Below are 14,533 nucleotides of genomic sequence, written 5' to 3' on the forward strand. Positions count from 1 at the left end.
AGTGGCGTTAATTAATTAACAATATGAACAAAGCGTTATCGCTTTTATGCTATTATCTGCAAATCTCTTAACTTTTCCATGTAGTAATTTAATCTCGTTTAGAGTGAATGAGTTTTCACAAAGTTTATATGTTACTATGTTACACTTTCTTCTAACGGTGTCTGGAATGGAAAGTCTCTGATCGCCTGCTACGTTCTCACGTTTCTTAACTCTAAATAAATAAAATCATATCAACGTATATCAACGTTCCTCTTTGACCTATTTTCGCACGTTACTCAATGTTATGAGATCTTTCTGGTGACAAGAAATATTACCATAAGTGTATCTGAGCTTATTATAATGAATGTAAACAAACAAAGGAAGAAATCAAGTCTTATTTATCTATCTGCTAATTAAACGTCGGTTGATTTGATTAAATTATAACAGTAATTTACTTTATTACAAAAAAAATATTCACATTTATTTATATATTTGATAGTACTTTCGCCAGGAGTGTGTATAATAAGCTTAACGTCGTGTTACAATTTTAACGTTACTTAGGTACAAAACAATTTCTGCATGCAATAACTAATATATTTATATATATGCAATAACATGTACCTACGTGGATAAACCTGATATATTTAAATAAGTTACAAGATAATAAAAAAAAGAGTTTATAAGGCAATTTTATACCATCAAAATATAGAGAGGAATTATCTTTTCAGACAACCCTGCTTCAAAGGACAACGGTCGGCGGCGCGGTGGCTGAAGAAGGGAACGTACATCCAATATAAGAAGAGAACAAAATAGGTTTATGTCGGATACTTTGACCATTCACCCGTAAAGTAACTTCGCTCTACGACTGACGCCCGCAGCCTCATATGTTATGTACTTATGTATCGAAAAATACATTACATTTTCGTTGTTCTTCCGTATTCACTAATATTATAAAGATGAAAGGTTTTGTTGTGTTTGTTTAAGGATAGATAATAATTCAATTCTTTTGTATTACTTTTGTAACCAGAGTGTCGGAAAATATTAACCATTGAGTTGTTATGGTGGTTTTACTCGATAGAATCTACATTTCGAGTCGATGGTCACTTCAATTAATTAGTCTTGTAAAATTTTGATTTAAAATTGCTTGGGAAAGCAATAAATAAACTATATTTGGATTTTTGATTTTAGACTCATAAATTTTATAATCCTTTTATTCTCTATATAATTTGTCTTACACTGTGTAATATATAATAATTTTGACTAAATTTAATAATATTACATTCGAGTGATCATGGAAAAATGTCATCGAAGCTTTTTGTGACGCATATCGTCTGTAACAAAAACAGTGAGATATTTAGAGAATAAAGATTTTTTGATTTGATTTGATCGTCTAAAAAATAATTAAGAGATAAATACGTTAAGGAAATATTTATCGATATCTTTATCGTAGATGAAAATATTATCCTGCGAATATTGTACAAACTTCATCAATACTTGTTCAAATGAATATCTTATCCATATTATACAAAATCGATTAACTAAACAACAAACATAATAACATAATTTAATCATATTTACCGAGATCATTGACACATCCTATCTAGGTATATATGATATAAGCATTTACATATATAATGGTAGTCTAATTTGAGACGCAGACCATTAAGTATTGAAGGTACCCATTGACAGGAACCCAAGCAAGAGAAGTAGCTGATATGGGCTAATGCACCAGTCACTGTAAGCTCCCAGTGGACACGAGCCTTCAGATGTAGATATGTACATCTACACATCAACATTACGTTATAAATAATTTAAAAAATAACGTATAGATTATACGTGTACTGTCCCGATAAACTACTTAACATAGTGTAGATACGATACATATTTCCTACGTATTTACGTGTAAATTAATAAACATTTCAATATATTGCACTTTGTATTAAAAATAAGATCTTATGTTGTACAAAAATAAAGTCCAAAATACACTAAAATGTGGATAAGTAATCAAGTGTAACGTTGCTCCTAAAACGGAAATAAAGCCAACATCACCGCCATGGTACCGCTTAATCAGAGCTGGACCGCCCGCCCTATATTTGCGTATGCAAAGAGACTCGAGCCGCATTAACTATGCCATATAGCCAACGTAGCGTGCAGCGATTGGGCAAACACATATCTGCATTATAAACAGCGTTCGGGCGTACAAACGCGCAATGTGGTCGGCCTTTAGCCGGGCCCGACTAATCAACGAGCTGACCTTCCGCAGCCGAACAAACGCCATACCACACTCCGCGGCATTATCACTGCCCTCCTCAATAGAGATGCTTAGTTAACTGTTTGTTTATCTGTATAGTGTTACTAAAGCAATCAATGAAAGTATCTCCTGTTGTATTGACGCATTTACAAAAATGATGTCGTGTATGGCACATAAATGTTTAACAAATTTGAAATTATAAGATACATCTAGGCATTCTAACAGTATCTAAGCATGCATGTTCAGTGAATCGGTAAAAACTTTCTACTTTCCACGTTCGTAGCCACTGCACTCATATAGCTGGAAAATCTTAGCATATTTTTATACTGCTCTCTTCGGTAGAGCGTGCAAAGAAAGTGGATCAATGTTACTTATTAATTACTTTTTAATATTGAACGATGATTTCCAATTCGATGTTACAATTTCATTATTTAATGAAAAAAACGATTTACATTTATAATCCAATGAAATTAACACAAAAGTACACGTTAAGTTTTCCCTAACTAAAAATGCTATCAAGAATTTAAAATTTTACATTGAACCAAAAAATAAAACCACAATATATATTATCATTTTTTATTTTATCCTTAAATAATTTAAATTAATATTTAAATATACCTAAAACCGTAGTCACGATTAAATAAATTACATTAAATTATTAACTGACATAGATTTGAAGGTAGTATGAAGGTGGACAACGGGTTTCTTTAAATAGAATGTCCGTGGGTGGACGGCACTTTGGTTTGAGGTTATTTTGTATGGTTTTCAGCGCAAGGTCGTAGCGAGGCCGGTGTATGTCGAAGTTCGCTCAGCGACCGCGCGTCTACGCACTAGGGCTTGCTTGCGACTGCTCTGCGTAGTATCGGTAAGGGTCCATCGCGCCCGATCTCGCTGGCCTCACTACATATAGGTTTCGCCTTCGAATTAAAGACTAGAATTAAAAAAATACACAGTAAATAAATATATTTTTTCGTAATTTTACTAACAACATTTTCATTCAATTACTCTTACTTTCTTATAAAAGAAATTAAGTTTATAAAAATAATTTACCTATGGTGGCCATCTGCGTGAACTTGGAAAGTTGTTTCTCCTGTAGCGCCATCATGGCTGAACAGCTTTTTTAGGGCGATGATACCGGCGATCGTTAGGGCTACCTTACTTGCAATCAGCGCTTTACCGGCAATAGCAGCTAATGTCTTCAACGCTATTCCTCCAACGATGCTCACGGTTGTGAAAATACCGAGAAGCAGGTAGGGAAGAACTTTTTTCCCTGTACAATACATAAAAATTGAAAATTTATTTTTTTATCTTTAAAATTATATAAAAACGCCTTATTTTATTAATGTCATACACACCTCTTCCTCTACCTTCCGATGCAAGATCCATTGAAACAGTGTGAGTGCTTAATAATTGCTCAAATCGGCTACGTAGCATGGTGTCAAGCTTGTCCTCCATCGACATTCCAGGGAGGAAGCGAGGCTCGGCTACAGAATTCGGCGCATCGGCTTGTTTCACCAGGGTTAATCCGTCAGCAAGCTGAACGCTGTCCTGTACAACACATTAAAAAAATATTACACAAACAATTTCGAACAAATTCACTTATCACGAGATTCACTAAGAACACTCATTCACCTGCTCTACTGCTCTTGTCAGAGCCGTTAGGGCTTTTCCTTTAAGGCACGTCGTTAAGTGTTTCTGCGCACTGCAATCATCGTAAACTTTTCGTAAAATGTTGAACTCAGCAGAAGACCACCAAGATCCTTCATCAGCTCTACCACTGTCAATTTCATTTTGCTCATAATCTTCTATATCCATCCGACGTGATCTCCGAGGCCCGTGAACATGTCCAGAGGCGACAACCACACAGATAACTAATAAACCGGCTATCCGGAATGAAGCGCACATGTTTCTATTAATTTAAACACACTACACTTTAAAAATTAAATTAACGTATATGAGGGTGGCTTAGCGTCGACTGATGGTCGAGGGAAACGATGCGAGCTTATAACGGCGCGTCGCTTCACCGACTAGCACCACCAAACATCCGCCATTCCGCACCAATTCTCTTGCACGCCCACTTACGTAACTGAACTTTAAATGATGGAGAACTATTTTCCAACGCAATTTCTCCGATAAAATGCACAGTAAAAAGCGAGACACACGTATGTTACTACTTTTGATGCGTGTTTCAGATTTATATGTGCGCGTGAAAAAACAATAATTGCAGATGTATTCGCGTGCTCCATGAGGACGTTGTAGTCCCACGTTTCACTCACGGACGACCGGTTTCAGCTCTATTAGTTACACTTGCAAAGTATGAAACTGAAGTAAATTTGTCTTTAATGCCGCGTGTAGAGGGTCCAAGGTCGATTTGAGCAGGCATTGACCATGTGAATGCAATCCGTAGCGTGGATGAGGATGTGCAGTATAAGGAACCACGGATATGTACGATTAAAGAAAGTAAGAGTCGTATCGAACCGTAGCGAAATAATAGCTTATGTTATATCACTATTGTATATATATTATTAACCTATATCATTCACTTTTGATGATATGCTATAATAAATAAAAATAAGAAAATACTAATATTTTTAAACCAAAGAAGAAGGTTCATTGTAAAAATAGAATAACAAAATTAGACTCGTTATTTTTATGTTACGTTAATAAAACTAACTACTTTAGACATTTATTATCAGTCGAGTACTTAGTTCTTTAGAACTTGTATCTAATATTGTATCTATTGTTCTGTGGAACTGACCCAAAACTCGACGAAGAACATAATCGTTTTTCTTAATGTGATATGCGATAATTACTACTTACATTAAGGATACATTCAATACAAATAGTGTATTAGTTAGACTGCCTCGTTGGTCTAGTGGCTCGATGTAAAGTCATAGATCCCAAGTTCTGGGCTCAAACCCAAGGTCGGACCTGTAAAAAGTTTTTTCCGTGCCTCGCACGTAAAGCCGTTGGTCCTGCGCCTGAACTCTTTCCGGTCCCGGTGGATTATAAGATGACGAAATATAGAGTGAACCTGTGTTCGTGCACACACTTGTGCACTATAGTATGTCCTGCGTTGATCTCCCATGAGATTGTCCGCCGTTACCGAAATCGACTTTGACCATTTTACGATTGGGTCGAGTATCGAGTGACTGATTTTGCAACTTTGTTGTATATCTTTATACATATGGTTAACATTGCAAAGCTAAATAGAAATTGTTTTGAAATAAAACAAATAAATATCACTTTAATTATTTACGATCTTCAACATTTATTGCACTCGCGATTTTGTTCGTTATAAATATCACTTTGCTTACTATCGTAGGAAAGTTTCATAATTGAAATGAAAATTGTTTTTTTTCTGTACTTAAGTAAATGTGTGAAAAATATTAATTCTTTTGTCACATGTAAATTTAAATTTAAAAAAATACATTTAATTTCCAAGCATGGACCAAATGCTGTTGGCCCACCAATAAGATTAAATATTGAAAGAAATGAAACGGAATAAAATAAACTAGGCAGTATTCTTAAACTGTTATCCGAATGTGAAAACTCTTTTCTAATAATAATATCATAGGTATATGAATGATTGTTTTTCGTTATTCTTAGCGTTCACGCATTGGTTATCGGATTAAGTTTAACTTTGTTCAGTTGTTTACGCATTTGCGTTAGTTTCTGGCATAACATCATCAACGTACAATAAAGCACGCAATCGTATCGTATCGGATAATTTATTAATTATAATTTATGTCATCAATTTATTAGAGGCATTATAATGCATGTCAAGGCTTTAGTCAGTTTATTAAAAATGTTCAATAACGTATCAAAACCTAATAATTGCCTAATGAATATAAAACTGGCAAAATAAAGTCACCAAACAAAATATATATATTATTAATTATGGTAAAACCCAAACCTAGGTTAAACTTACATTAAAAGCAGAAAGCATTAGAAACAGAAATAATACTATATTAATATCAGTTACATTACATCATAGTAGAATCGCATTTATACCATTCTACAAAACGTTATTGTAATGAAATTTAAAATACGTTACCTTTAAGTTACAAGTATAAATCATTTGGATTATAATTCAACAATTTGATACCATTGTATTGATAAAATAATGGAATCAGGAAGAGGATAATGAAAGTATTTTTCATTACTACGACTATTAGTTGATTTTAGGTTAAATAAATACAGACAGTATCAGCTTCTTCCAATTGACCTTTCCGACCTGCTTGATCCTTTGGCTATGCATAGAGACGTTGGATTACTCTGCATCTTCTGCCGCATTTTTTACGGAATGTTCCGAGGAATTGTTTGGATTAATCCCGGCTGCTGAATTTCCCGTTTGTTTGCCAGCTATACAAAAATCAACAAAAGTATATAATGTGCTGTTAATGTTATAAAGAAGCGAATAACATTTCATCCGTATTTCAATGTATTATTGTAAAATGGTTTCTTTGTGTTGCGTGTAATTGCGAGATTCTTTAACTTTTATCAAATCAAACAGCTGTCAACATGTGATATATGCGAATAAATACCATCTTCTTCATTAAGACATACCTATGGTAATAATGTGAATATATATAAATAATAATAGTATTTCTATTAATATTAATAGTATATTTTCTTGCAAAAATGACTTTAATTATAAAACGTCTTCTGAATTTTGGTGCACAAAATATTCATATTTAATACCCATGTTTAACATAAATGAAATTAAATAGAAATACGTTTTTTTCCAGATTTAAATTTGCTTCACGAATAAATTTGTCCTATTATGATAAAAAGTTAAGATCGCTTGATTCATTCTCCATTGCGCGCATTGATGCATCGTAATTAACGTTGTGGGTTTTGTTAACATGACTAAACTAAACTATCGTATGGGCTTACACACGGAACTGATTATTTATCATTCCTTTGTTTTATTGGGGTAAGCACATTTGATTAGGAATACAATACAGATTACCGAACGGTATAATTGAAACGTAAACGGAAGTCGATAGATACCTACATTAATTTTATTGAGACGTAACATGTTATAAGAATTGGTTTAAAAAAAATGTAGCTCTATTTGTTCGATACCCTGATAAAGGCAGCTTAGCTAAAATGAAAAAAATGGTTGTTTTCCGTACTTGTGATATCGTACACTAAATTGCTGCTGTCGCACTAAATTGCATTTTTCTCGTAAGAATTAACTTACCTACGTTAACCACTTAAGTTACCTACGTTAAGAATTTGACATTTCTATTTATAAAATTCAATAGAATGAATATTGAAATGTATTAGAATAATAAATAAGACGCAATAGTTACTAACAAGTTTTGGGTAAACGATGAAAGTCGTATCTATAACGACAAATATGAATTTGTCGTTATAGCTATGAAAGGATGCTGTACGTTATTATGGACGGCATGGGCATGTCGCGCAGCCCAATCTCAGGTGAAGGTGCTCGCAGAAGTAAACCCATTCCAGCACGTAAAGGGGTTAACGGTCAAAGGTAGGATGGATATCTGGGGTCATGTTACTGGCAAAACAGTTTTGAAGGTAAATCGTCCTCACATTGACTGTAAAGTAAATAAAAAGCATGGTCACTTTTATAATGAGGCTAAAGCCCGTTTTAGCTGATTACGGTTCTATTAGTGAGTTCCTTTCTAATATACTCAGCTAAATACTAAAACTTCAGTATACTAATAATATAATACAACTCAAATTAGTAATTATCTTATTTCTCTCTCTCTACTGTCCTATCCTCTCCTCGCCTTGCCTTGCCTCGCCTCGCGTCACCTTAATACTCCACTTCACTCCGCTTGCATACTTTTTACTGCTCACATCAAAATATCACCATTACAATTCTATTCAATCGTCCTATTCAAAATTATTAATCATCAAATTCTCAAACGACTCAGAAAATAACGTGGCTTTTGAAACTTGTAACGTCACAACGGTAAAGCTTTGAAAAAAAATATTTTTATCAGGGATGCAACAAAGATTCAATAACTTTTTTAATTTGGTCGATTTATAGTGGTTATTGTTTTTGCAATTAATATTTAAAATATAAAGTTTAAACAATTTTATTTGGTTTCTACTACTACTACATTGTCGTGATTTTTTTTTAATTAAAAAACATTGCCTATGGCAACACTATCACGCCTACTATCAACACGATGTCAAATCAATAGTGTCAGCTCTCAGCTGACAAGTGACATGTTAGGGTCAGCGCGGCAATCAAGTAGCTAGAAATAATCCTATTAGTTTCCTCTTGTATTTACTTTATTTATACTCATATATTTACTATTAACAAGTCTTTAAATAGCTAATCTGTAAAAACACGGGTTATTTAATTTAAAATCCTCTTAACTTTATATAACAGTTATTAGCTATAAAATATCAAAACACTGTAATTTATTGTTGACAACTTAATTATTTACAAAACTTTTACATTACAAGCAAATTTAATTAAATCCATAATGTCACATGATGTTAAGGATTTGTCATTTACTGGAAATAATCCTGGAGCAGCAAGATTTGGCAACTTTATAAACTACTACTCATTTCACAGTTCAAAAGAAAGAATAAATAACTTACATCCTACAATGTTTTCAAATATAGATAGTGATAATATTCATTGTTTAGATGTAGGCTGTAATACAGGGGAACTTACAGAAGAACTATATGTTTATTTAAAAACTATATATCCCAAAAGCAATATAAAAATTTTAGGCATAGACATTGACCCTACTTTAATAGAAAGAGCTCAGGAACGAAACACTAATAATGGTATTTCATTTGTTACAACAGATATAACTACCGAAAATGGGTGTGAACAAATACAAGAATATATTAAAAATGAAAAGAAAGAAATGTTTGATATAGTATTTTGTTTTTCTGTCACAATGTGGATACATATTAACACTGGTGATTTAGGATTACAAAAATTCTTAAAATTTCTCAAACAAAATTCAAAAACAATTATCGTAGAGCCCCAGCCATGGAAGTGTTATAAAAATGCTCAAAGAAGAATGAAGAAATCTGGTAAAGTTTTTGAGCTTTTTGAGACCCTGACTATTCGAGACAATGTAGATAAAGAAATTGAAGATATTTTGAATGACAAGACACACATTAAGATTTATGAATCACCTTCTTCTTCATGGAATAGAAAGATCCAATGCTATCATCTAATACAATGATTGGAATATTTGTAATTATAACTAAAATTAAAGATTTTGTATATTATAATTATGTACAACTTATAATAAAATAAAGATTCTGATATTATTATTTTTTACTCTTATGTTGTTGTAACTTCTTCTGTGCTGGATTCAAACTCCAACTTGACATCACTCCCAAGTCCCTCAACATCCATTTCAGACTCTGGAGCATTTAACATGTTAAGTGTTACCTAAAAATATATAATCTTATTATTCTAGGCCTTTGTTACATAAAATGAACATTCAGAACTTGGTTTAGTTTTGCATCCCTGCAATAAATTGAGTTGGCCCAGTGGTAGGTACACTTGAAACTCAAACTCAGATAAATAATAATTAATTTTCATGTGCTTACTATGTGTTTCAAAAATTTTAGGGGCTCTGTTGTGTAGAAAAACACTGGGAAACCTCATCAATCATCATCATCAAATCAGAACTATTTAAATAATCATTGAAATTTTAAATATCTGTACTATAAACATTAAGAAGACTAATGCTGAGTTTAAAATTCAATTGCAAGGTTTGACCCACACTCGCTGATTGGTCATACATAATAGACATAATAATGACCTTCACTTTTAAATCAATACATTTTTAATTTGTTATAAAACTACCGATTGCAATCCTTGAATTATCTACTTTATATCACCTGCTAGAATCAAGTGATTGGGGTCCAAATTAAGAAAAGCACTAGATCCCTTTTGACTTACTGAATTAGCTATCAGGTAGACATAAAATATTAATGTATCTATACCATACATACCATTTTATTTTAGACATTAACAAAAAAAATGCAGAGTTATTATTGTTGCAATTAAACTATTTCAAACACATAAGTTACAATGGGGAGTTTATAGAAAAATCTATTTGCTGCCAAATGTCTGAACAAACAGTCATTTAAAGAATTCAAATAATATCAGTCGTAAATTCATATCCAGCAATGTAAATGTTGTACTATATATAAACCTTTCTTATATGCTTACCTGACCTGAACCAGTATTGCTTACTCCTAATCGTTCATCCTGAATTTTTCTTTTAACTGGTGTTTTTGATTGTGTACTGTAAATGTTTATATTTAACAATTAATAATGAGCAAGATAAATAAAAATAGAAATGTTGATTTTTATTAGTTTAAGAGTATTATTGGGATTTATCTAATATATACAAGGGAAACAAGTAGGTAATTTATAATATTGCTAATGTGTCTATTAGAATACTTCATCGTTTGAAGTAATCCATAATGGTTCAATAAATAAAATTAAAGTATTGGTCTAATGTATATTTTACTACTTTAAATACTAAAATTTTATATTAAGAATATAACTGCTTACACTTTGACATATATGTCAGTATTTTGAATTTTATAGCTTAATTATTACTAAGCCTTGGTTTACATATTAAGTTTTTCTTTTTTGATATGTTAGGATACAGCAATTGTATTACAAAAATATTTTGCATACGAATAATAGAAAAAAAGGCCTTAATTTTTAGTCTATACTAAATCAATAGCCATTTCTGTCTAAATTCTGTAAATTTCTGTTTTATTAACTGAAACAAACCTTGATTGCTGCTCCGTCATTGGGTGCAACATCATCGTCATTTCTGCTAGTTTATTAAAAGCTGCGCCAGCTTCTGTAAATATTTCTCCCACCTGAAATTTACAAGTTGCTTATGAATAATAATATAAACATTAATATAACTATGGATCTTTAAGTCAGTTAACTGACTGGCTGGTTTAGGTAATACCTTTGCAGCAGAATTATTCATTTCGAATACGTTCTTCAAACTAGGTTACTAGCTTTAAACACAAATAACATTAAAAAATCCCAGATACCACTAGCAACTGCAGTAGTATATAAAATTCATTAATAAATTTCGAATTTATTTGTTTTTAAAATAATCAGAATTTATAACTAGTGATGTGATTACAGGATGTACAAGATGTCAAAATCAGAAACGATTAATATCGATTATGTTTCAAATATAATAAACGAATTATAGTTATTTTATATAAGAATAAACTTCCCAATTTCAGTATATAATGATTAGCAACAAAGATTATCTGTGTTGTTTTTTTTAATAAATATAAAAAAAAATCTCTATATCTTACTAATTACATTGTTTATTAAAACGTATGGTAATTAAACTGATATTACGATTTCACTAAACCATTCAACTCTTCTTTGGACAACCAAGATTGTTCAAGGTATTAGAACAATTGAAGTTTTTTGTTTAGAGGATACATTAATTAAATACACCTAGGTTTTTAATCAAATGGATTATTATAATACAGTAGAACTTCGATTATCCGAATTGGTCCTAAGCGTAATATAAAAAAAAAACCAAGTAATTTTAGTTTTGACTTTTGTGTTGTTGTACAAGTCCAAATATATTTCAACTGCTATCGTTGTAGAAATGTGTTTATTAAACTTAATAAAGATTATTCTCTATATGACAGTTCGTTTTTCTTTGTTACTAATCTATGTCCGATTTTTCGATTCGACCCTAGTCCCAATTAATTCAATAGTCTTCTGTAACTAAAATTATTTCGTTTTCTATCTAAGATTTAATTACATACATCCCAAACCAATAATTGTTACATCCAATAACATTAAATATTATCTTATTATTTTTTTTGGCTTTTATTTGTGCCAAAAACGCACAGATTATTTAGCCAATCTTATCTTATAAATCACAAGCCTACATAAATTATTTTGAACAACCCTACACTCAATGAACTTTGACAATTGACAATTATTGACATAGATCAGTCTTGAGTCTGTTGAGTCAATCAGATTTAAGATTAACTGTTGAATGTTATGTTTGAAGATATTCAATTTTAAAAATCAGGACGTATTTCACTTGGTTTTCATTTGAATTTGATATAAGATTACAAAGATAGAATAAACTCATCCTCTTTCCATTATCACAAAATAGAAAAATGGTATATAGACAAAGTGTTCCATTCAACCAAAATGTAGGGCCTCAAGGTAATATTATGGTTAGAAAAAATAATTTTAACTCCCATTCTCCATCGCAGTCATTACCTGGCTCTGAAAAATATTGGTGTGAAACATGTGATAAGGGTTTTATGACGAGGAATCATCTTAACTATCACAAACAGCGTCATCAAGTGAGTTTAAATGAATTACTCAAAATCAGATCTTTCTTTATTCTAGTATTTTTTTACTATTATTTGTTTTAGAAATGCAACATAGACGGATGTCAATTTGTAGCACACCCACAAGTAATTACAAAACACATTCAAATGCAACATGCTACAGGTTTATATAAAAGAATTGGAAAACTGAACAATCCAGAAGAGATTAAAAAATGGAGAGAAGAAAGAAAAAGGAAGTATCCTACAAAAGAAAATATAGAGAAAAGACAAGCTGAAATTAAAGAAAAAATAAAAAGAGGGGAAAAAATGGGATTAAAACGTAGCAACCATGGACTTAACAATATCAAATCTGGTAAGAATGTAGTTATATGCACATGTTTTTTTCCAACTCCATCCCATATAGGTGTAAAGTCACCATTGGATTTTTTTGCAATAAAAGTAATAATGCTGTATTTTACATAATATATACAATTTTTATAACTAATAAATAATTATTTATCCTTTTCCAGGATTCAACAATAAAAAACAGCAATACATGACTCGTGAAAAATATATGAAAACATTTAATGACAGAAAAATTACACCACAAGTGCCCAACAAAAAGAGAACAGTAAAAAAAATTGTGCATAAAGTAATTCCTCCTAAAGAAGAAACCAGGAAAATACAACCATTCAGAGGCATTCAAGATATAGTAGCTGATGATGTTGTAGAAGAGGAAATGCCAGAGGTTAGCAATAATATAATAGAAGATGAAGATGTGACTGATGCAGAATTAGTTGATAAAACCATTACAAAACCAACTCTCTGTGGAGCTTTAACATCATTGATAAGTAATTATGAGTCCAGTGATGAAGACACTGAAGTAGACACAATAACTAAACCTACGACAAATATAAATAATTTGAACACAGCACCACATTCAAATATGAAATATAATGACAAAGATTTTAATGTTAATAAAGAACCTATTCCATTGATAAATGAAAATAGGTCAGTTTTAAAGGCTGATAATAATCTAATTAATAATCCTAATGAAAGTGAAAATGAGAGTGGACCTGAGGAAACAACAGTTGTCAAGGTAACTAAAAATGATGAAACAAAACCTGTTAAACATGTACCATCAAAAAAAGAACGCCTTCAAATGTGTGCTAAAGCTAAAAGTAAGATTAGACCTGCAAACCTGAGAAGAAAATTGCCATCAACGCTTTTAGAAAAATTATTGCATAGAGAAATACAACATGAACGAAATGTTATTCTTCAGTGTGTAAGATTTGTGGTAGAAAACAAATACTTTGACAAAGTGACAGTTTAATTACTTTTATGCTCTAATTGTGTTTGCTGTTACTTATTAAAATATTTTGTTATACATAATAAATTTGAAACAACTTACCAACGAAATTTATTTTTGGTGTGTTTCTTGTTTAAGAATTATCAAAGTATCAATTTGAAATGAATTTTTAATATACAATAGAAGCTATACTTTATTTAGGTTCTAAGATAAATATAAATTATCTATAATTTTGTGTTAATATTTCATGAAATATGCTCAATAAATTTATTTTTTCTATACCGTAAAATTAATTTATTCAAAAATCTGTGGTAACAATCATTTTAATATTAATATTTAAAATGTCCATTAAAAGTAACAAAATAATTTATGTATTCTTATATAAGTAACAAAAATCAAAATCAGTTGATTAATTTGCTCATCACAGAGTGGATTTTCAGAAATAATCTCTAAACAAATCTCCGAAACTACATTCCAGACCAATCAAAATTAATAATTTATTAAGACTGTTTATTGAGAATGACCTCACTACACAACAGGGTTGATATAGATATATCATTGCAGATATGGATATATGAATATTTTAGCAGTTTCAGATAACGAAAATATTTTATATTTAATATTATCTCATATCTGTGTATAAGCTCATTACAATCAATAAAATAATTTTCATAATATAT

General features: G+C 31.1%; 4 protein-coding genes across 5 annotated transcripts; 2 read left to right on the forward strand and 2 right to left on the reverse strand.

Annotated features, from left to right (window-relative positions):
- Window positions 1-2,906: 2,906 nt before the first annotated feature.
- Window positions 2,907-4,194, reverse strand: LOC125076958. Of its 2 annotated transcripts, none has more exons than XM_047688711.1 (4): window positions 3,863-4,194; window positions 3,586-3,778; window positions 3,281-3,500; window positions 2,907-3,147 (listed from the first exon to the last, which is right to left on the reverse strand). In XM_047688711.1, exons 1-4 carry the CDS (start codon window positions 4,133-4,135, stop codon window positions 3,054-3,056), a joined length of 780 nt encoding a protein of 259 aa, XP_047544667.1. In that variant the 5' UTR covers window positions 4,136-4,194; the 3' UTR covers window positions 2,907-3,053. The 2 variants fall into 2 exon arrangements, with proteins under 2 accessions (XP_047544667.1, XP_047544668.1); XM_047688712.1 differs by having other exon boundaries at window positions 2,907-3,161.
- Window positions 4,195-8,464: 4,270 nt separating this feature from the next.
- On the forward strand, window positions 8,465-9,442 carry LOC125077039 (probable RNA methyltransferase CG11342). Its single transcript, XM_047688825.1, has one exon. The coding sequence runs from the start codon at window positions 8,707-8,709 to the stop codon at window positions 9,424-9,426; it is 720 nt and encodes a 239-aa protein (XP_047544781.1). The 5' UTR covers window positions 8,465-8,706; the 3' UTR covers window positions 9,427-9,442.
- On the reverse strand, window positions 9,302-11,360 carry LOC125077040 (chromatin complexes subunit BAP18-like). Its single transcript, XM_047688826.1, has 4 exons — window positions 11,191-11,360; window positions 11,004-11,095; window positions 10,428-10,503; window positions 9,302-9,638 (listed from the first exon to the last, which is right to left on the reverse strand). Exons 1-4 carry the CDS (start codon window positions 11,209-11,211, stop codon window positions 9,528-9,530), a joined length of 300 nt encoding a protein of 99 aa, XP_047544782.1. The 5' UTR covers window positions 11,212-11,360; the 3' UTR covers window positions 9,302-9,527.
- An 861-nt stretch (window positions 11,361-12,221) lies between these two features.
- LOC125077077 (nuclear fragile X mental retardation-interacting protein 1) lies at window positions 12,222-14,104 on the forward strand. The gene is made up of 3 exons (XM_047688869.1): window positions 12,222-12,577; window positions 12,650-12,917; window positions 13,075-14,104. The coding sequence occupies exons 1-3, from the start codon at window positions 12,386-12,388 to the stop codon at window positions 13,875-13,877; spliced, it is 1,263 nt and encodes a 420-aa protein (XP_047544825.1). The 5' UTR covers window positions 12,222-12,385; the 3' UTR covers window positions 13,878-14,104.
- The last annotated feature ends 429 nt before the right edge of the window (window positions 14,105-14,533 follow it).

This window comes from Vanessa atalanta, chromosome 3 (genome assembly GCF_905147765.1).
Source record: "Vanessa atalanta chromosome 3, ilVanAtal1.2, whole genome shotgun sequence".
Classification (NCBI taxonomy): Eukaryota; Metazoa; Arthropoda; class Insecta; order Lepidoptera; family Nymphalidae; genus Vanessa; species Vanessa atalanta.

What these genes read in the sequence shown, in the direction of transcription:
- LOC125076958 (XM_047688711.1), bottom strand. Translation starts at nt 4,135, where the DNA reads ATGTGCGCTTCATTCCGGATAGCCGGTTTATTAGTTATCTGTGTGGTT. An exon ending in TGACAAGAGCAGTAGAGCAG is followed by an intron (nt 3,779 to 3,862) that starts GTGAATGAGTGT and finishes TGTGTTGTACAG; the next exon opens with GACAGCGTTCAGCTTGCTGA. An exon ending in ATCGGAAGGTAGAGGAAGAG is followed by an intron (nt 3,501 to 3,585) that starts GTGTGTATGACA and finishes TGTATTGTACAG; the next exon opens with GGAAAAAAGTTCTTCCCTAC.
- LOC125077039 (XM_047688825.1), top strand. Translation starts at nt 8,707, where the DNA reads ATGTCACATGATGTTAAGGATTTGTCATTTACTGGAAATAATCCTGGA.
- LOC125077040 (XM_047688826.1), bottom strand. Translation starts at nt 11,211, where the DNA reads ATGAATAATTCTGCTGCAAAG. An exon ending in TGAATAATTCTGCTGCAAAG is followed by an intron (nt 11,096 to 11,190) that starts GTATTACCTAAA and finishes TGTAAATTTCAG; the next exon opens with GTGGGAGAAATATTTACAGA. An exon ending in GCAATACTGGTTCAGGTCAG is followed by an intron (nt 9,639 to 10,427) that starts GTAAGCATATAA and finishes ATATATTTTTAG; the next exon opens with GTAACACTTAACATGTTAAA.
- LOC125077077 (XM_047688869.1), top strand. Translation starts at nt 12,386, where the DNA reads ATGGTATATAGACAAAGTGTTCCATTCAACCAAAATGTAGGGCCTCAA. An exon ending in ATCACAAACAGCGTCATCAA is followed by an intron (nt 12,578 to 12,649) that starts GTGAGTTTAAAT and finishes TATTTGTTTTAG; the next exon opens with AAATGCAACATAGACGGATG. An exon ending in ACTTAACAATATCAAATCTG is followed by an intron (nt 12,918 to 13,074) that starts GTAAGAATGTAG and finishes ATCCTTTTCCAG; the next exon opens with GATTCAACAATAAAAAACAG.